Here is a 22789-nt window from a genome sequence, read left to right on the forward strand (position 1 = left end):
ATACTTCACCTGGATAAAATTTCCTTCAAAATAATATTTATTAGGTAATTTTGCAATCTGTGCGAGAATTCACATTTATCGCAAATGTGCATTTTTCTGGTCCCTAGTTGTGGGACATAATTTACAGTTGGTGCAGTGTGTTCTCGTGTTTGTTTAGGTATGGTTCTGTTCTCGTACTTAAATTCTAGTAGATGAGTAATATCTGTTGTTTCCTGAAAACATAGTTATCATAGTAGTCAGTCATTTTCCATGTACACCTAGTAATGATAGCTGGTTCTGTATAGTTTGAATATCCATTTTATTGTAGGGCATGTAAGTTGAGTTCAGTTACTTGCATCTGTTTTGGTTGGGAAAAAAGGGACAGAAATCTGGAAACAACAAAATTTCTATGAAATATAATCTAATAATTGTAAATGGTGCCAAATTTGTACAGGTAAAGGTGATCAGACTGTTTGCTTCCACTGCGGAAAGGGTTTGAGGTACTGGGAAGAGCATGACGACCCATGGATTCAGCATGCAGTTTGGTTCCCACGGTGTGGCTATCTTGTAATGGCAAAAGGAAAGTCATTTGTGGATCACATTCAGCAGAACAAAGCAAAACTAACTACAGCTGAGGTAAGAAAACTTTGTAAATGAATTAGTCAGTCCCCTCTGAATAACTGATTTGTGTAGAACTAACAGCATTTTCTGTGTAAGGAATGAGAAGTGACAAGTTAGTGTCTGAATTTTTAAAACTGAGACAGGTTTTTAAACATTATATTTATAATGAAAAAGTGTAATGTGTTGTATGTAACTGTAACTTTAGCAGTATTCTTCTTTTTTATCCCATTAAATCCAGTGATTTTTGGTAATTTTAATGGAGTGATGAAAAGTAAAACTAGTGTAATTATTTATGAAATAATTATTTAGGAAAGTGTCTCAAAAGACATGTTCTGTTCCGTCACTAGAGAGGCAGAGCACACCTGCCTCAGTGCAGTAATACTTGTATTTTAATTCTGTAATTGAAATTCAGTAAGATAGTGCAACCAGTATACTCCATACACACACAATTTTGAACCATTTCAATAGGATATGATTACCATATGCAGTGGATCCACTTAAATATGAGAAAACTGCCAAATCTTGAAGGTAGTGCAATTAAAATGTAGGCCACATATGAACTAAATTTGTGTCTGAATATTTGAGTACAAACTTCAGTTTGGCATATTCGAGGAAATTTGCGCATGGTCCACAAGACAGCAGATACAGTTGAACAGGGGTTGAGCAACAGAGCATTATTGCAAACATTTCAGTTCTGGTAGACAGATACTCTGTATTTCCTCACTGATGTGGAAACAGGTGGGTACTTTTTATTGATACATTGATACCCACTGTTGGGAGTCAGGACACACACACACTCTCTCTCTCTCTCTCTCTCTCTCTCTCTCTCTCTCTCTCTCTCTCTCTCTCTCTCTGTGTCTCTGTCTCTTTAACCATTTACTGGATAAATGTTGAACTTAAATATCATTTGCATTACTCAGTTGAAAGGAGTGTGTGTGGTGTATGAGTGTGACTTAATTCTGTGATAATGCTTTGATTCTCATTTTTAATTTGTTTCAGGGCCAAGCTAACCTTGGGAGGCAGATGTCTGATATTTCAGCCAACAGGTACTCATTAACATAGGCATAATGCCTGTTTAAACAAGTTTATTTTATAAATACTGTAGTACTTTGTACAACACAAGTTTACTTACAGATTTTTCTTGTAATCTTTAATCTGGATTACAAAAATGAAAAATCCCTGGAAATGGAGACAGTCGAGGACACCCCATTCCATATTATGTTTATAATCAGTTTCAGGAAGAGTATAATAGTGAACTGTTCTAGATCTGAAAAAAGATATTAACTTGATGTTACATTTAGCAACTGTTTACTCTTTTAGTTTGTATTTAACAGTGATGACAGTTGGAGTGAATCAATGTCTGTTAAGTTTACAGGATTGTTTTTTTTTTTCTTTCCTCCAAATAAAGCTTGTGTTGTAAGCATTTGTGTTATACTTTCTCCAGCCTTGCTTGAGCTGATTCCCTGTCCACCCCTTCATTGCATCATCTTAGAAAATTCAATTAATATTTTGACATTAATTTTAATATTAATTTCCTGAGCTGCCAGTTGTCTTGAAATACTTTATTACTTTACTCTAGCGGAGTAACTGTTGATTTTGAAGTAATCACAATGTATAATGATGCCAGTGCCCCTTCCATATTTTAGAAATGTTTGCACAATATTTCATTTATTTGTAATGTACACTTCTCCAGCTAGTGCTTGTTTAATGTATACAATATTTTAACACTGCAGCAGGCTAACTAGTGAAACAGCAAGTGAATGCATTGAGTTTTATAGATGGAATCCATATCTTGCAGACAGTTGTTTAAGCAAGTAGTTATGTGCACAGGCAAATTGTGCTGAGGTAACTATAACCGATCAGCCAGAACATTGACGCATGCCCGGTGCATGTAGTATCAGTGAGTGGGGAGGGCAGATTGTGATGGCCCAGAGACTTGACATGAACATTTCAGAAACTGCACAACTTGCCAGGTATTAGAAGAGTGCTGTGGTGAATGTCTTCAACACATGGCAGAACCAAGGTGAAACCACGTCCAGATGTCATGGGGTTGGGTGGCCACCCCGCATTACAGATGTTGGACATCATAGGCTGGGCAGACTGGTAAAACAGGACAGGCAGTGAACTGTGGCAGAACTAACAGAGACTTTATTGGCGGGCTATGTAGAAGTATGTGAACACACAATGCACCGAACCCTCCTAACAATGGGCCTCCACAGCCAATGATCCAGGCATGTGCCAACGTCGGCTACTAAGACCAAAATGGGAATGTGAACATCTGTACTAGACATGTCACAGTGACAGAACATTGCATGGTCTGAATCCTGATACCTTCATCATGCCAATGAGAGGGCATGAATCTGTTTGCTTCCAGGGCAACAGCTCCTTGACACCTGTACTGTGAGACAGACAAGCAGGCAGCAGCAGCTCCATTATGCTCTGGGGGACATTCACAGGGGTATCTATGGGCCCAGTGGAACTAGTGCAAGGCACCATGACAGCCAAGGAATATCACGCACTGGTTGCGGACCATGTACACCCCTCAATGACAATCATGTTTCCTGTAGCGGTGGCGTTTTTTGACAATATAATGTGAAATGTCACAAGGCCAGGAGTGTAATGAAGTGGTCCGAGAAACATAGTGGCGAGTTCAAATTGATGTGCTGGCCCCCCAACTCACCAGATCTGAACCCAAGCAAACACACATTGAATGTGATAGAACATGGCGTCAGAGCTCATCGTGCACCCCTCCCTGGAATTTATGGGAATTAAGTAACATTTGTGTTACTTAATTACTTGCATGCCATGGTGAGTTGCTGCTGTTGTGTGTCAAATGTGGACATACCAGCTATTAGGTAGGTGGCATAATGCTCTGCCTGATCAGTGTATACTTGGACACTTAAGTCATCTGTTGAATGAGTCCCAAAACTTTTAAGTAGTTCATAAAATTCCTTTCATGGACTGTAGAAAAGCAGTGGTGATTAGTTGTGCTGCCTGTGAAAGACATCTGACATTCTGTAAAACTCTTTCTTAACTTTTCGTGGTTTGCACCAGTGCCTCTCTGTATTGAATTTTTGCTCAAAATTTAATTGAGCAACATTTTTAAATATAGACGATACAGTGCTGAGGAAATGGAATAAAGATATTCAGCACATAAGAAACATCTTCCACACTGAAGTTAATTTATATGCCCAAACTTGTTACCCTCCCCTCCCCTCCCCCCAAATAGTCAAATTACTTTACTTGTACCCCTCTAGCACTACTTCAGAATGTTAATCCCAATTTCCAATTGTCCGGAGTGGAAAAATGTCATCCACGAGATGAATAGTAAATACCTAGAAGAATCAAGAGTGCAGTGCCTAACTGGGGAGTTGTTAGCCGGCATTAACAAAGCGTGGCTTTGCCGGGCGGTGTTCAAAAATCATTTCAATGAAAATTCTGTTACACAGTCTGTTAGAAAAGAGTGTGAAATAGTAGTGCCCAAAGAATGGAATATGGGCATCTTGGTAAATCTTAACAAAGAAGGGAAACTTGATAAGTTGCAAAAAGTGTAGGGTGATCGTGTTTTTATTCTTACCTTGTAAAGTGTTGTCATGGATCTTCTTAAATAAAATGAACTGCCTTGAAACCCACCTGCAAAGAGAACCAACTGGTTTTGTAAGAACCAAATGTGTGTAGACTACATTAATGTACTTTGAATCATTATTGAACAGTCTATGGAATTTATTTAGTGTTAAAGAGTTTGACAGTTGCTAGATTCAAGAAGCGGCATGTGGAGAACCATGTCATGGTATAAGTGGTAAGATTCTGAAAATAAAGCAGGAAATGTGTAATGGATACACCTGCAAAGTAATACACAAAGGAAAACTGATAACTGTTAGCATGAAGTCGGGGGTAAAACAGGGTTCTGTTGTCCTGCCATTTTTCTTCTTAAGTATGATGGAGAAAGTGATGAGAGACAAATGAGAAAAAGAGGAGGATAAGCTGGAGTGTCAAAGACTAATTACGGGGCATTGGTTTTGTACACATTGTCTGATCGAAAGTATCTGAACACTTATTAGTGGACTTCAAGCAGTCATAAAGGCAAAGGGTGAAGATGTTCTATATTGAACTTTGCTGTGTGCAATGTCAATAGGTTGTGTGAATGTCTGTGGTGGAATAGCAACCCATTCTTCCTCAAGGAGCTGAAACCAATGGACATAGTGATGATGGAAGCTGGGACCTAGAGTGAAGTCAATATTTTAACTTGTCCTAAAGGTGTTCCATGGTCAGGAGTCTGGGTGGGCCAGATCATTTCAGGAATTTTCTTGTCCACAAACCATTGCCTTACAGATGCTGCTTTATGACAAAGTTCACTGTCATGCTGATACAATCACTTGTCTCCAAACTGTTCTTGTACTGTATGCAGAACACAGTGCTGTAAAATGAGTTCATATCCTTCAACAGTTAGCATTTTCCTAAGCACAATAAAGGGGCCACATCCTAACTGTGGAAAAACACTCCCATACCATCACACCACCTTCTCCATACTTCATTTTGGCACTACATATGATAGTGGCTAATGTTCACCAGGCATTTGGCAAACCCCAATCCTTCCACCAGATTGCCCCAGAGGGTTAGCTTAATTGTAAATGTGGGAAAGACCAAATCTACAGCTAAATGTGACTGATGGGAAGCTCCAAATAAATGGAAGTGATGTAGACGATGTTAGACTTTAAGTATCCTGGAAGCATTGTGGCCAAAACTGGAGGAGCCAAGGAGAATGTCTGAAGCTAATGCACCCTTCATCCAAGTGCATCCCATCTGGGAAAGCAATGAGATTTCCCTTGAACAAAACTTCAAATGGTTAATGGCAATGCAAAATCAGTGCTGCTGTATGGGTACAAAACCCAGATGACAAAATCATTAACAAAGAAAATAGACTTTTAAAAACTGGTGCTTACAAAGAGTCTTGAGAGTATTTTGGCTGAATGTAATATCCAGTGAAGAGTTGGAGAATCATAAATAAGAAGCCTTTGGATTTACTAATAACGGCAAGCAAATGGAAGAGGATTGTACATATGCTGTGCAAAAATCAGATGGCAGTAAAATCACAAGCCCTGAATTGAAAGTCCCAGGGCCATTTCAGAAGAGGAAAACAGGTTAATCTGGAGGTGGTCAGTGGACAGAGAAGCAACATAAGCAGCAACACCATGGGGAGAGCTGAAGGCAACAGCACACAACTGAATCCACTTGTGATGCTTTGTCAAAGCCCTCTGTTCCAGCAAATGATAAGGACAGGTCATAGTAAACACAAATTTAGTGGGTGTTCCTCTCATATTATTGTGATAATTAATTTTTATGCCTTTGGTTGGCCATGGAAAGATGGAAATTCAGGTTCCTTATTCATTGGTTGTTTTTAGAAAGATCTCAATGCCAGCAGCATTGTGTGGGTACCGAGGCAAAATCAGAAAGACTGCACCAAGAAATGCCTCTTAAACAGGAAGGCCCCTAAGGAAGCCTTTTCAGTTCACTAATGGTGATAAAAGCCTTCAGAAGCAGTGTGCCCTTGGTTTTAGGTGTTGCCTGGGTTACACAGGAAAAAATATTAAAACCAGTACCTTGCTTAGTGGTGCCATTTGCATTGTTTGTGGAGCTTTATATCATGTTTCCACATCACTGCTCAGATATGACCATACTCCAATGCTGCCGCAGCTGTTACTGGCAATGCAGTATCATATAAAGTATGTGACAGAAATGAGTACATCCTACTGTCTGTGTGGGAGTAAATACACACATTTGAAGCCACCTGGTAGGTAAGCCGCAGGAATCTAAAAAGTGAAGTGATACAGAAACCTAAGAAGGTGACACCCAGCCTTTCCACTCGCCGAATACGTGTAGGAATATGCGTTTCTACAGTGTTGTAAAAGCATAGTTGAGATACTTCTAGTATTATACCAACCTGTTATGAGTGGGGTTGTTGTGATGTAGAGGTGGTAGAGAGGCTGTTGTGGAAGAGATGGTGCCGAGGAGTGGATAGTAAAACTATGTACAGGCGATGCCATTGATGTCGGATGGTCGCAGCAGTGGGATGGCTGTTTGATGTTAAAATCCTGCTTTGCTGACACTGTTTACTCCACTCAGTGAATGCATGAGTTAGCACTGTGTGACAGTTAGTGAGTAGTGCTAGTGGTGCAAAAGTCCATTTAATTTTCATCCGTGTCCAGTGCTACTGGATTAGAAGCAGCTTGCCCTGGTATTGATGGATGGCTATGAATTCCTACCCTCCAAGACAGGAGTTTGTTGAGGCTGTGGAGCCTGGGGATGACTCATCTGTCATGTCATTCTAGGTTCACAAGTGCAGATTTATAACTGTGAACTGGTCTGCTGTAGATGGCTGGCCAGACCAGCATTGGCTGATGGCTGGCCCATAGCATGCTAGATACTTGGCATGGACTCAGTGTCATGGATAGTGCTTCCATACTGCAAATAAGTGCTAGAATTGGAGGGTATTTGTAGTGATGAATAGCATGCTTTGTGTGCCGATACATTGCTTCCAGGCATGTACTGATCAACAACTTCGTGTTTCAGTGGTGTGTAAATACTCAGCAGGCCAGTTCATACTTCTGCAGTGGAGCTGCTGCTCACACAGGAAAACCCAAAATTACAGATGGCAATAATTACTTCCCCTCTTTGGGAAGACGTAGATCTGTGGCCTTAATCCCTGACCATTCTGCAACAGAAGACTTCACATGCATGGTTATGACAAAGATTAACAATTTTCCACTTATATTAAGCAGGGAAGCTCAGAAGTTCCACATTCCCTCTGCATTCTAGGTTCCTTGTCTTCAAAATCACAATTATGTACAACTACTCTTTTTATTAGTATACCCACTTTCTTGCACACCTCGTGTACGAACAGCTAACCAGTTCAGCAGCATCTGATGTACTGGAGGATTGCGTTGACAAGATGCCCTCCACCGAAGGTAGACAAAGGCTTTGCAGATCAATCAAAACAAACACGGTGTCTGTGGCTGTGATACTTATGGCCTTGATCATGTGCTGCTGCTCCTCACGATATTGCTGTACATGTGAAAGCATTTGATGTGTTGAAAAACATCCCTTTTGCATGTCTATTAGCTGGTGTAAGGTTAGGAACCAACATTTCATTCAAGTAGGTCAGATTTCTTACTGGAATGATTGCTTATGGCCTCTGACCAGTAGAAATGTGGCTGCTTAATGTTAAACTGTTTCCCCTGTAACAGAGGCTGGCAGGTGAAGGGTCTCTTGTGTTCATCTGCCCCATTAATAATTATTTTACTCCCATTCAGTTTCAAACACTTGGCACCTGAAAGCCTAAATTGGTCATAGCAGTTCACAACTACTACTTTAGTAATGTTCATGGAATAATCCCAATGTAAACCTGCTTGCTAGGGATTAGGGTTGCAGCTCCAGGATGTCACTTGGACATCCTGGAGCTAAGTTCAGTTGCATCTCGCATGTGCCAGTACCCATATACGTAATGTAGCTTGGGCAGATGGTAATGCTCTCCCTCTGACAATGTTAGAGTTTAGTTAGCAACACCACTGCATCACTGCATGACTAAATTCCTCTTCTGCAATCAGCAGTATCTCCTGTGTCTTTACCAGGACTAACTCCCCCCTCCCCCACCTCCCCAAGGTTCCCCAGGTTGATGGGAATGCATGTAAGGTGGAACATTTGAACCTATCACTTGTTGCTAATTGCAAATCGTATTAATACAATCATGCTGGATCTGTCCTAATCTCAACTGCTGCGTGTAGTAATACACTGGTAGACTTGGCTTGTGTAGTTCAACTAACCTCATTAGTTGAACCTTCTGGGATGGGCATAGTTATGAGCTCCCACTTTGCCTGCTTGTAGTGTGGGTAGGCACCTATCACACCCTAAAATTGTAGGTGCCACTGCAGCCACGTTTTTGAAATATTGCCAGTTAGTTTGGGCAGCTCTTTATATACAGAAAAGTTTCATTATTGTGGCAAGTGAGCAAGTAGTAGAGTGGCAAGCGAGCGAGACTCCAGTCCAGGCGACCCTGGTGTTAGAGACCCTTCTATGCTACTCCCTCCCCCCCCCTCCCCCTCCCCCCAAGTGCCTGTTTTAATTTATAATTAATCATAAAAATTCCGCAAGGAATTGATTAAAAAGAATTACAAGCCTCTATAAATCAAAATCACACATTGAATGTCAAATTTTGTTTCACTCTTTTGCGTGTTATTTTATTTTTTGTTTTTTTATTTTAACAGGAAATTAACTGTAATGTAATTTCTTGAAATTTTTTATTATTGTTCAGTTTTTTGGTTGTATTTTTAATTTTGTTCTGTTGAGGCAGGGAATATTTTTAAAAAATACCAACGAATGGTGGATTAAAAATATGTTTCATTTAATGGAAACTTGATCGATATTTCCTATATTTTGACAAGTACTTTCAGACGGATGATACTTGTTATAAAAACAGTCAAAACATTTGTACTTTCGACACCACGAGCATTGTACGAATGCACATTCATTTTCATCGCAATCGCGTCTGTATTTTCTCAAGTCTGCAGGAAACGTCACTGCATTGACGTTACGAAATACTTCTTTTTGCGATGGATCTAGCTTCACGGTACATCAGCCATATCTGTAACAATATTAAAGATGAAATTGTAGGTATATCTGAAAATCCAAGCAAGCAATCCGAAAATTGAAAATTATGCTTTTATTCACGTACCTTATCATATTTTTATATATCGGAGCCAGCAGTTGATCGTGTACCAGCGAATAGATTTTTTACCATGTCCTCCCTGGATGTAATTTCTACATTGTATTGCAATAGGTATGGAGCATTTTGGAAGTGGTGAATGTAATTCTGTACTTGGTGATAAAAATATACATTGCATGGCTGACAAAACGGCGTACATGGCGGTGGTATCACTGATAGAGTAAAAGTTGCTAGGCCATCTTCATCATTGAATTTCATTTGATGCAAGTCCGTGGAGGTTTGTCCACTCATGAGTCAATGATGTAGAGGAACTGATTATTTTCCATGTATGATTGAATTACTTCATCCAGAAACTCTCTGTACGTTTGTTTATGCAGTTTCTGGACTTTGTCGACATGAACATTCTGGTATTTCTCCATACATCAGTTGACGTCTTTTCGGACTCGGGTGGCCGAACATTCAAGTCACTTCTTGCAGGCAAACAAATACTTTAGGCAGCTGTTTTCCAGACAATGTGATTGCATATTGCGCAGTATATGAGTGTGTCAATTCAGTTATCTGTCCCACAGCAATTTCGGTGACTTTTTCACCTTTGTGGGACAAAGTGCGCCAGCTGCTTATTTTATATTCACATCCTGTTTGATCTGTATTTATGATATAATCAGGGTTGAATCTCATGATTATATTGCTTGTTTGCTGCTGATATTTTGTAGAGATTTCCAGAAGCTCGCCCAAAGCTCTCTTGTCTTTCTCACAGACACATTTTGTTTCATGCCATTGAGATATCCCATGCATCAATTTGAAGTGATGAACCCAAGATTCTGACACTTTGAAGTGAAAATTTCCATCCAGAAACTGGAAAGCAGCAGCCATTGCCTACTGTTGGAGCATCCGTGTTGTTACGAGGCCTGCTCTCTGGTCTCTCGCCTCGATAAACTGGTCGTAAAAATACAAATTGATTACTTCCAGTTTATCATTTCATGTCCCTCCTGCTGCGGTTTGGAATTTCTACTTTGACAACTGAATTTTGCTTTTCAATAATCTTGTTGAATGTTTTTGTAACGTTTTCAATGACCACGTTGGATGAAGTTCTGCCATCTCCACTGCCTTGACTTTCATTGCATATGGGATTCTGGTCCACTCATCTCCATCACCTTCTTCATTAGAATCTGAAAACACACACACACACACACACACACACACACACACACACACACACACACACAGTCCCTTTATTCATGGAATATCAGGTGCAAATAGGGGAATGCCAATTGTCACAGACCATAAACAGGATTAGGCGCAACGACGCGTCAATGACAGACAGGTATAAAATTTTCTAGGACCCTGTCCCAACATTTGTATCACTGGTTTATGACTATTTTTGAAGAAGTATTTTAACAACTTATCTCAATTTTCAGGTAAGTAGGCAAATTTATGTATGCCAACACTTTTAATTACGGTTAAGATTGAAACAAAATGTGACATTCAATTTGTAATTTTGATTTATAGAGGCTTGTAATCCTTTTTAATAAATTTCTTGCAAAATTTTCACGAGTAATTATAAATTAAAACAAGCATTTGAAAAAAACAAAAATGAAACAAAAGTAGCATAGACGGGTCTCGAACCAGGGTTGCCTGGATGGGAGTCTTGCTCGCGTGCCACTCAGCTACTCGCTCACTTGCCACAATAGTGAAACTTTTCTGTATATAGAGCTGCCCAAACTTCAACAGGCAATATTTCAAAAACATGGCTACATTGGCACCTGCAATGTTAAGGGTGTGATAGGTGCCTATCCACACTATAAGCAGGCAAAATGGAAACTCATAACTCGATGCACCTCCCAGAAGGTCCCCTTGTAAGAATTCAAATACTGGTGGCAATTGCTTCTGCACTTTCTGCAGACCTACCAAGAACTTATCAGAGCTGGACTCGGCTGACACTGTGCTGCACGTAAGATTGATTCCTGCACCTAGCAAGGTGACACAGTGGTTAGCACACAAGACTCCCCCCAGGGGTCCACAACTCTTTTGTGGATACGTGCGTAGCGAGCACGGGACCCCGAGCTAATGTGGCCTTCCTTCCTTTCCGGGCTGCATACCTTCCCTTTCCGCATCCTTCCCCATCCCTATCTTCGCCCCTCCTCCCCTCACCTCTGGCTCTTTCCTTCCCTTTCTCCCCACCTGGGAGTATGGTTTGTGCCTACGTCCGGAGACGGATGCTCGTAAATGTACTGCATTCTTCGCCTTCCTTGCTTTTATGTCTTCTTCCTTCCTTTGTCCTTCTCTTTTCCTTACCTCTTACCTTTCCCTTTTCTCCACTGCGGCGTTTGAGACCTCTCTTCTTTCCTTTCCCTTTATCTTTCTTCCTCCCTGTGCGTGTCTGAAGGCCGACCCACGCCTTTTGTGCGTAGCCGGTGACGGGGTAACGCGTAATTCCCCGCCCCGGGTAGACAGGTAGGACACGTACGTACCCCCTGGTAACGGCCAGGCCCAGGGAGGGGTGATTACCCGAGCTGATACCTTCCGAAAGTGCCGATTGGTCCCTCCGTCCGTTTGTCGGGAGGTGTGACCTGAGGTGTGAACAATCACCTAAGGCGGGAGTGCCCTCAGAGAGGGCCCCCACAAGGGAGGAGCGCGCCATCGGAGACGCCGGTAATCATGGGGGGATTCTTCCGCAATGGTTTCCTCACCTTCCACTATGTCTGCTCACAAACGTAAGTATACTGAGTCTCAGCCACAGACGATTCTTCCATCGTTGCCACAGTTCCTTGTTGTTTCTCGGTCTGATGAAGGTCACGACTTCTCCACAGTCAACCCTTTCATTATTCAGAAAGGTGTCGACGCAATTGCAGGTCCTGTAAAGTCTTGTTCCAGATTACGAAATGGCACCCTGTTGTTAAACACACAGTGCCCTCCACGCACAAAAATTGCTGCGTACTTCTCTGCTCCACACCTTCCCTGTCAGGGTGGAACCGCACCGTACCTTAAATTCCTCGCGTGGAGTCGTTTATACACGTTCCCTCGATGGTATGTCTGACGAAGAAATTCAGCACTACCTGTCTGACCAGGGCGTAACGGCTGTTCATAGAGTTATGAAAAGGGTTGACACGAACATCATTCCAACCCGCACTGTCTTCTTGACATTTGACAAAGTTCAACTCCCATCCAAAATCAAAGCAGGCTATGAGATAATTTCCGTTCGCCCTTATGTCCCAAACCCTACGCGTTGCTATCGGTGTCAGCAGTTCAATCACACCAGCCAGTCTTGTTCCAATCCGGCCAAATGTGTTACGTGTGGCAAGGATGCCCATGAGGGTGCTTGTCCACCTCCGTCCCCTCGCTGCATCAAGACTATGGGTGACCACGCTGCTTCCTCTCGAGATTGCCCCGTTTTTAAGGACGAAAAGCTCATCCAGGAAATAAGAGTGAAGGAAAAGGTGTCGACCTTTGCTGCTCGAAAATTATTCGCCAGTCGCAAGCCCACCGTGCCTCAGACAGGAAAATACAGCACTGTCCTTGCTTCTCCTCGGCCAACAAAGGAGGCGGCCACGCAGACTTGCGACCTCACCTTTAGTGCCACAGTCGTCAGATCGGCCAGCGCAAAGATCGCCCGTTCAACCTCACCACTTTCGCCTGCCCACTCTATGGCTCACCCTTCGTCGGGTTCTGCTAAATCTCTAGCCCAAAAGTCAGACGCCAAGTCTTCGAAAAAAGAGCATACTCGTGAAGAGTTTTTACGTACCGCAACTTCACAACCATCGGTTCCTCCTTCATCTAAACATCATTCTTCCAAGAAGGCTACAAGAAAACCCAGTTCCTCTCCTTCTCCGCCGAGGCGTGTCCCATCTACAGCACCACCTGGCGGAAGTCGCCCTCGGCCGTCTTCTGTGTCGCCGAGGCGCACTGCTGGTGGCCGGTCAACCGGCCGATCGCTGATGGCAGGGGCTGCTCCTGACCAACCTATGGATCAGGATCTTCTGCCTTCGGCTGAATGCCATTACATGCTTTCAGTCGCAAGCTCTGAGCAGTCGTAGAGTTGACAGCACCCTTGGTCACATTCCTCCATTTTCTGTTCACCCTATGTCCATTATCCACTGGAATATCCGCGGCATTCGAGCCAATCGGGATGAATTGTCGGTCCTCTTACGATCCTACTCGCCGGTCATCTTCTGTCTTCAGGAAACAAAGCTGCGTCCCCATGACCGCTTTGTTCTCCCTCATTTTCAGTCCGTCCGATATGACCTCCCCTCTGTTGAAGGCACTCCATCCCATGGAGGACTCGTGATTCTTCTCCATGATCACCCAATCCCCTTAAACAGTTCCTTCCAAGCTGTCGCCATCCGTCTTTCCCTTTCTGGATACATGTTCTCTCTTTGTACTGTATACATTCCATCAACCACACCAATGGCACGAGCTGATCTCCTTCATCTTCTTGGTCAGCTTCCACCCCCCTATTTGCTGGTTGGGGACTTCAATGCCCACCACCCGCTTTGGGGATCTCCACATCCTTGTCCACGTGGCTCTCTATTGCTAGACGTCTTCCACCAAGCGGATCTAGTTTGCCTCAACACTGGGGTCCCCACATTTTTGTCTGCCTCCACGACAAATTTATCTCATTTGGACCTTGCGGTCGGTACTGTTCCGCTGGCTCGGCGCTTCGAATGGTTCGCCCTTGATGATACACACTCGAGTGACCACTTTCCATGTGTCCTTAGACTGCAGCCTCCACTGCCATATATGCGCTCGCGACGCTGGAAATTTGCCCAAGCCGATTGGCCACTTTTTTCGTCTCTAGCGACATTCGATGACCGTCGCTTTCCCAGCGTCGACGATGAGGTCACACATATTACCGACATTATTCTTACAGCTGCGGAACGTTCAATACCACGCACCTCCGAATTGCCCCGGCGCCCCCCAGTTCCTTGGTGGAACGAGGCCTGCCGTGATGCAATACGTGAGCGGCAACGTGCTCTTCGCATTTTCCGTCACCATCCTACTTTGGCCAACTGTATCCGCTATAAGCAGTTCCGTGCGCGATGCCGTCGCGTCATCCGCGATAGCAAGAAGGCAAGCTGGAAATTCTTTATTAGCTCATTTAACACCTTCACTCCCTTCTCGGAAGTTTGGAGTCGGCTTCGACGGTTCTCAGGCGCGCCTAGTTTCTCCCCAGTCTCTGGGCTCACTGTCGCGCATGATACCTTAGTGGACCCCGTCGCAATTTCTAACTCGTTGGGTCAGCACTTTGCTGAGATTTCGAGCTCTTCAAATTACCCGCCAGCGTTTCTCCTGAAGAAACGTGCAGCGGAAGTGCGACATCTTGCCTTCTCCTCTCAAAATCACGAAAGCTACAATACTGTTTTCTCCATGCGGGAACTCCAACATGCCCTCTCTTCTTCTCGCTCCTCCGCCCCAGGACCGGATGGTATCCACGTCCAAATGTTGCTGCATCTATCAACCCATAGTCTGCGTTCCCTCCTTCACCTTTATAATCGAATTTGGACCGACAGTACCTTTCCCAGACGGTGGCGGGAAGCTGTTGTCGTTCCCGTTCCGAAACCTGGAAAGGACAAACATCTCCCCTCTAGCTATCGCCCCATTTCTCTCACGAGTAGTGTCCGTAAGGTTTTGGAGCGTATGGTGAATTACCGTTTAGCTTGGTGGCTGGAATCCCGCAGTCTTTTAACACCAGCCCAATGTGGATTTCGGAAGCATCGTTCTGCAGTTGACCATCTTGTTGCTCTCTCCACTTATATCATGAACAATTTTCTCCGGAAACGCCAAACGGTAGCAATATTTTTTGATCTGGAGAGAGCATACGATACCTGTTGGAGGACAGGCATCCTCCGCACACTGTATTCTTGGGGCTTTCGAGGCCGGCTGCCCCTTTTTCTTCGCGAATTTATGGCAGAGCGCACTTTTAGGGTGCGGGTGAACACTACTCTCTCCCGTACTTTCTCCCAAGAAAAAGGGGTACCCCAGGGATCCGTGCTGAGTGTTGTACTGTTTGCCATTGCCATAAATCCAATTATGGATTGTCTCCTTCCTGATGTCTCGGGCTCCCTCTTTGTGGACGATTTTGCGATCTACTACAGCTCTCAACGGACCAGCCTTCTTGAACGACGTCTTCAAGGATGTCTTGATCGCCTCCACTCGTGGAGCATCGAAACCGGCTTCCGTTTCTCACCCAGTAAGACCGTTTGTGTCAATTTTTGGCGACGTAAGGAGTTTCTTCCGCCCTCCTTACATCTAGGTCCTGTCAACCTTCCGTTTGCAGACGTCGCTAAATTCTTGGGTCTTATGTTTGACAGAAAACTGTGCTGGTCCTCCCACGTTTCCTATCTTTCGGCTCGCTGTCTGCGATTGCTTAACACCCTCCGTGTCCTGAATGGTACCTCCTGGGGAGCGGACCGAGTGGTCCTTCTCTGCCTCTATCGCGCCTTAGTGTGCTCGAAATTGGATTATGGAAGCATAGTCTACTCCTCTGCTCGGCCGTCTATTCTTCGGTGTCTCAACTCTATCCACCACCGTGGATTATGTTTAGTGTCTGGAGCTTTTTACACTAGCCCTGTGGAAAGCCTTTATGCTGAGACTGCTGAACCTCCGCTGTCCAATCGGCGAGCAGTCCTCCTGAGTCGTTATGCTAGCCATCTGTCTTCCATGCCTGCTAATCCAGCCCATGACCTTTTTTTCGACACCTCCCTTGATGTAGGGTATGCAGGCCGCTCCTCCTCCCTACTACCGCCGGGAGTCCGCTTCCGTCAACTGCTCCATTCTCTTTCCTTTCGCTTTCTAAAACCTTCTTGACAACTTGGGGTACAGCACCGCCTTGGCTCCGTCCCCGGATCTGCCTGCTCCGTGACCTTTGTCAATTTCCCAAGGATGGTACCCCTACACTTGTTTATCGTCGGGCATTTGCTGCTCTATGTGCACAAATGACGGACGCCACATTTATTTACACCGACGGCTCGAAAACATCGTTAGGTGTAGGGAGTGCCTATATTGTTGGCGACACCCCAAATCGCTTTCGGCTTCCCGACCAGTGTTCAGTTCATACTGCGGAGCTTTACGCTGTTCTCCAGGCTGTCCACTACATCCGCCGCCATCAGCGGATACAGTACGTTATCTGCTCAGATTCTCTCAGCTCTCCCCTCAGTCTCCAAGCTCTTTACCCTGTGCACCCTCTGGTCCACCGGATTCAGGACTGTCTGCGCTTGCTCCACCTGGGGGGTGTCTCGGTGGCGTTCCTCTGGCTCCCGGGACACGCTGGTATCTCTGGGAATGAGGCGGCCGATATAGCGGCCAAGGCTGCAGTCTCTCTTCCTCGGCCAGCTATTCAGTCGCTTCCCTTCACCGATCTACGGAGCGGTTTATGTCGCCAAGTTGCTCATTTATGGCATGCGCATTGGTCAACACTTTCCCGTAATAAATTGTGGGAAGTGAAAGCCCTTCCTTGCGCTTGGACCTCTTCCTCCCGAACGCGTCGTCGGGAGGAGGTAATTTTAGCTAGACTCCGGATAGGGCACTGTCTTTTTAGCCATCGACATCTTTTAAGCGGCAATCCTCCCCCACTCTGTCCCCACTGCTTTCAGCTGTGAACAGTAAGACACCTTTTAATTGAATGCCCCTATTTTAATCCATTACGCTCCCGTCTACAGCTATCGCCTGATCTATCGTCGATTTTAGCAGGTGACACGCGCTCAGCCGACCGCGTTCTCCAGTTTATTAGTGACAGTGAAATGACGTCAGTCGTTTGAAGTGTTTTTTGGGGACAACCACCCCCTTTCTGTAGTGGATTTTTAAGCATTCCTTCTATTTTTAGTTTCTCCACTTTTATGACTTTGTTCCCATTGCTGCTGGTTTTCACTCTCGGTTTTTTACTGTCTTACGTCACGGGCTGGGTGCTAATGACCATAGAAGTTTTGCGCCCTAAAACCAAAAACAAAAAACAAAAAAGCACACAAGACTCGCATTCAGGAGGACAAGGATTCAAACCCACAACAGGCAATCCTGATTTAGGTTTTCCGTCTGTAGGTCACTTCAGGCAGAAGCTGGGATGGTACCTCCGAAAGGGTATGGTCAATTTCCTTCCCTACTCTTAGCTTCTGCTCCATCTGTAATGGCCTCCTCAACGCGACATTTAATACTAACCTCCTCCTCCTCCTCCTCCTCCTCCTCCTCCTCCTCTGCTTTCTGCACTGTTACCAGTTCCCAAGCAGCCAACAAGCGATCAGCTAAAGGCTGCAACAATCTTGCTGGTGCCTTTCTGTTATCGAAAGTATCCACCCAAGCCTGTAAAACTTTCACATCCCAGTTCACAGTAGTTACTTTCATCCTTAGCCTGAAATAAGTTCTGCAGAAATTTTTACAAAGTCTCAGACAGTGTTCAGGAAAGATAGATTAGGCAGAATTGGTGGTGGAGTGTTTGTGTCTGTCAGTAGTGGTTTATCTTGTAGTGAAGTCGAAGTAGATACTCTGTGCGAATTGGTATGGGTGGAGGTTATACTTAACAGCTGAACTAAGTTAATAATTGGCTCCTTCTACCGACCCCCAGACTCCGATGATATAGTTGCTGAACAGTTTAGAGAAAATTTGAGTCTTGTAACAAATACCCCACTCATACGGTTATAGTTGGTGGGGACTTCAACCTTCCGTTGATATGTTGGCATAAATACTTGTTCAAAACTGGTGGTAGGCAGAAAACATCTTCAGAGATTGTCCTAAATGCTTTCTCCAAAAATTATTTCGAGCAGTTAGTCCACGAACCCACGCGAATTGTAAATGGTTGTGAAAACGCACTTGACCTCTTAGCCACAAACAATCCAGAGCTAATAGAGAGCATCATGACTGATACAGGGATTAGTGATCACAAGGTCATTGTAGCTAGGCTCAATACAGTTTCTTCCAAATCCACCAAAAACAAACGCAAAATAATTTTATTTAAAAAAGTGGATAAAGTGTCACTAGAAGCCTTCCTAAGAGACAATCTCCATTCCTTCCGAACTGACTATGCAAATATAGAAGAGATGTGGCTCAAATTCAAAGATATAGTAGCAACAGCAATTGAGAGATTCATACCTCATAAATTGGTAAGAGATGGAACTGATCCCCCATGGTACACAAAACAGGTCCGAACGCTGTTGCAGAGGCAACGGAAAAAGCATGCGAAGTTCAGAAGAACGCGAAATCCCAAAGATTGGCTAAAATTTACAGACGCGTGAAATTTGGCACGGACTTCAATGCGAGATGCCTTTAATAGGTTCCACAACGAAACATTGTCTCGAAATTTGGTAGAAAATCCGAAAAAATTCTGGTCGTATGTAACATACACAAGCGGCAAGACGCAGTCAATACCTTCGCTGCGCAGTGCCGATGGTACTGTTACCGACGACTGTGCCGCTAAAGCAGAGTTATTGAATGCAGTTTTCCGAAATTCCTTCACCAGGGAAGACGAATGGAATGTTCCAGAATTTGAAACACGAACAGCTGCTGGCATGAGTTTCTTAGAAGTAGATACCTTAGGGGTAGCGAGGCAACTCAAATCGCTTCACACGGGCAAGTCTTCAGGTCCAGATTGTATACCGATTAGGTTCCTTTCAGATTATGCTGATACAATAGCTCCCTACTTAGCAATCATATACAACCGCTCGCTCACTGATAGATCCGTACCTACAGATTGGAAAATTGTGCAGGTCACACCACTGTTTAAGAAGGGTAGTAGAAATAATCCATCGAACTACATACCTATATCATTGACGTCGGTTTGCAGTAGAGTTTTGAAGCATACACTGTATTCAAACATTATGAATCACCTCGAAGGGAACGATCTATTGATACATAATCAGCATGGTTTCAGAAAACATCGTTCTTGTGCAACGCAGCTAGCTCTTTATTCGCACGAAGTAATGGCCGCTATCAACAGGGGATCTTAAGTTGATTCCGTATTCCTGGATTTCCGGAAAGCTTTTTCCTCACAAGCGACTTCTAATCAAGCTGCGGGCCTATGGGGTATTGTCTCAGTTGTGCGACTGGATTCGTGATTTCCTGTAAGGAAGGTCGCAGTTTGTAGTAATAGATGGCAAATCATCGAGTAAAAGTGAAGTGATATCAGGTGTTCCCCAGGGAAGTGTCCTGGGACATCTGCTGCTCCTGATATATATAAATGACCTGGGTGACAATCTGAGCAGTTCTCTTAGGTTGTTTACAGATGATGCTGTAATTTACCATCTAGTAAGGTCATCTGAAGACCAGTATCAGTTGCAAAGCGATTTAGAAAAGATTGCTGTATGGGGTGGCAGGTTGCAGTTGACGCTAAATAACGAAAAGTGTGAGGTGATCCATATGAGTTCCAAAAGAATTCGATTACTCAATAAATAGTACAATTCTCAAGGCTGTCAATTCAACTAAGTACCTGGGTGTTAAAATTACGAACAACTTCAGTTGGAAAGACCACATAGATAATATTGTGGGGAAGGCAAGCCAAAGGTTGCGTTTCATTGGCAGGACACTTAGAAGATGCAACAAGTCTACTAAAGAGAAAGCTTACACTACACTCGTTCGTCCTCTGTTAGAATATTGCTGCGCGGTGTTGGGATCCTTACCAGGTGGGATTGACGGAGTACATCGAAAGGGTGCAAAAAAGGGCAGCTCGTTTTGTATTATCTACATCTACATCTACATTTATACTCTACTCCGCAAGCCACCCAAAGGTGTGTGGCGGAGGGCACTTTACGTGCCACTGTCATTACCTACCTTACCTGTTCCAGTCGTGTATGGTTCGCGGGAAGAACGACTGTCTGAAAGCCTCTGTGCGCGCTCTAATCTCTCTAATTTTACATTCGTGATCTCCTCGGGAGGTATAAGTAGGGGGAGCAATATATTCGATATCTCATCCAGAAACGCACCCTCTCGAAACCTGGCGAGCAAGCTACACCGCGATGCAGAGCGCCTCTCTTGCAGAGTCAGCCACTTGAGTTTGCTAAACATCTCCGTAACGCTATCACGGTTACCAAATAACCCTGTGATGAAACGCGCCGCTCTTCTTTGGATCTTCTCTATCTCCTCCGTCAACCCGATCTGGTGCGGATCCCACACTGATGAGCAATACTCAAGTATAGGTCGAACGAGTGTTTTGTAAGCCACCTCCTTTGTTGATGGACTACATTTTCTAAGGACTCTCCCAATGAATCTCAACCTGGTACCCGCCTTACCAACAATTAATTTTATACGATCATTCCACTTCAAATCGTTCCGCACACATACTCTCAGATATTTTACAGAAGTAACTGCTACCAGTGTTTGTTCCGCTATCATATAATCATACAATAAAGGATCCTTCTTTCTATGTATTCGCAATACATTACATTTGTCTTATGTTAAGGGTCAGTTGCCATTCCCTGCACCAAGTGCCTATCCGCTGCAGATCTTCCTGCATTTCGCTACAATTTTCTAATGCTGCAACTTCTCTGTATACTACAGCATCATCCGCGAAAAGCCGCATGGAACTTCCGACACTATCTACTAGGTCATTTATATATATTGTGAAAAGCAATGGTCCCATAACACTCCCCTGTGGCACGCCAGAGGTTACCTTAACGTCTGTAGACGTCTCTCCATTGATAACAACATGCTGTGTTCTGTTTGCTAAAAACTCTTCAATCCAGCCACACAGCTGGTCTGATATTCCGTAGGCTCTTACTTTATCAGGCAACAGTGCGGAACTGTATCGAACGCCTTCCGGAAGTCAAGAAAAATAGCATCTACCTGGGAGCCTGTATCTAATATTTTCTGGGTCTCATGAACAAATAGAGCGAGTTGGGTCTCACACGATCGCAGTTTCCGGAATCCATGTTGATTCCTACATAGTAGATTCTGAGTTTCCAAAAACGACATGATACTCGAGCAAAAAACATGTTCTAAAGTTCTACAACAGATCGACGTCAGAGATATAGGTCTATAGTTTTGCGCATCTGCTCGACAACCCTTCTTGAAGACTGGGACTACCTGTGCTCTTTTCCAATCATTTGGAACCTTCTGTTCCTCTAGAGACTTGCGGTACACGGCTGTTAGAAGGGGGGCAAGTTCTTTCGTGTACTCTGTGTAGAATCGAATTGGTATCCCGTCAGGTCCAGTGGACTTTCCTCTGTTGAGTGATTCCAGTTGCTTTTCTATTCCTTGGACACTTATTTTGATGTCAGCCATTTTTTCGTTGGTGCGAGGATTTAGAGAAGGAACTGCAGTGCGGTCTTCCTCTGTGAAACAGCTTTGGAAAAAGGTGTTTAGTATTTCAGCTTTACGCTTGTCATCCTCTGTTTCAATGCCATCATCATCCCGGAGTGTCTGGACACGCTGTTTCGAGCCACTTACTGATTTAACGTAAGACCAGAACTTCCTAAGATTTTCTGTCAAGTCGATACCTAGTATTTTACTTTCGAATTCACTAAACGCTTCACGCATAGCCCTCCTTACGCTAACTTTGACATCGTTTAGCTTCTGTTTGTCTGAGAGGGGTTGGCTGCGTTTAAATTTGGAGTGAAGCTCTCTTTGCTTTCGCAGTAGTTTCCTAACTTTGTTGTTGTACCACGGTGGGTTTTTCCCGTCCCTCACAGATTTACTCGGCACGTACCTGTCTAAAACGGATTTTACGATTGTCTTGAACTTTTTCCATAAACACTCAACATTGTCAGTGTCTGAACAGAAATTTTCGTTTTGATCTGTTACGTAGCCTGAAATCTGCCTTCTATTACTCTTGCTAAACAGATAAACCTTCCGCCCTTTTTTTATATTCCTATTAACTTCCATATTCAGGGATGCTGCAACGGCCTTATGATCACTGATTCCCTGTTCTGCACTTACAGAGTCGAAAAGTTCGGGTCTGTTTGTTATCAGTAGGTCCAAGATGTTATCTCCACAGAGTCGGTTCTCTGTTTAATTGCTCGAGGTAATTTTCGGATAGTGCACTCAGTATAATGTCACTCGATGCTCTGTCCCTACCACCCGTCCTAAACATCTGAGTGTCCCAGTCTATATCTGGTAAATTGAAATCTCCACCTAAGAGAAAATTTATGTGAAATGTATTCCAAATTTTCTCTCAGCTGTTCTGCCACTAATGCTGCCGAGTCGGGGGGGTCGGTAAAAGGAGCCAATTATTAACCTAGCTCGGTTGTTGAGTGTAACCTCCACCCATAATAATTCACAGGAACTATCCACTTCTACTTCACTACAGGATAAACTACTACTAACAGCAACGAACACTCCACCACCGGTTGCATGCAATCTATCCTTTCTAAACACCGTCTGTACGTTTGTAAAAATTTCGGCAGAATTTCTCTGGCTTCAGCCAGCTTTCTGTACCTATAACGATTTCAGCTTCAGTGCTTTCTATCAGCGCTTGAAGTTCCAGTACTTTACCAACGCAGTTTCGACAGTTTACAATTACAATACCGATTGCTGCTTGGTCCCCGCATGTCCTGA

General features: G+C 43.9%; 1 protein-coding gene across 2 annotated transcripts in view; it reads left to right on the forward strand.

Annotated features, from left to right (window-relative positions):
* The window catches only part of LOC126184660 (baculoviral IAP repeat-containing protein 7-like), a 90970-nt gene that overhangs the window by 38193 nt on the left and 29988 nt on the right, over positions 1-22789 (forward strand). For both annotated transcript variants that reach the window (XM_049927142.1, XM_049927141.1), the window contains exons 4-5: positions 434-615; positions 1600-1646. In XM_049927142.1, the coding sequence (XP_049783099.1) occupies positions 434-615; positions 1600-1646 (229 nt within the window). The remainder of the gene's footprint in view (positions 1-433; positions 616-1599; positions 1647-22789) is intronic.

The sequence above is a fragment of the Schistocerca cancellata genome, chromosome 4 (assembly GCF_023864275.1).
Source record: "Schistocerca cancellata isolate TAMUIC-IGC-003103 chromosome 4, iqSchCanc2.1, whole genome shotgun sequence".
Classification (NCBI taxonomy): Eukaryota; Metazoa; Arthropoda; class Insecta; order Orthoptera; family Acrididae; genus Schistocerca; species Schistocerca cancellata.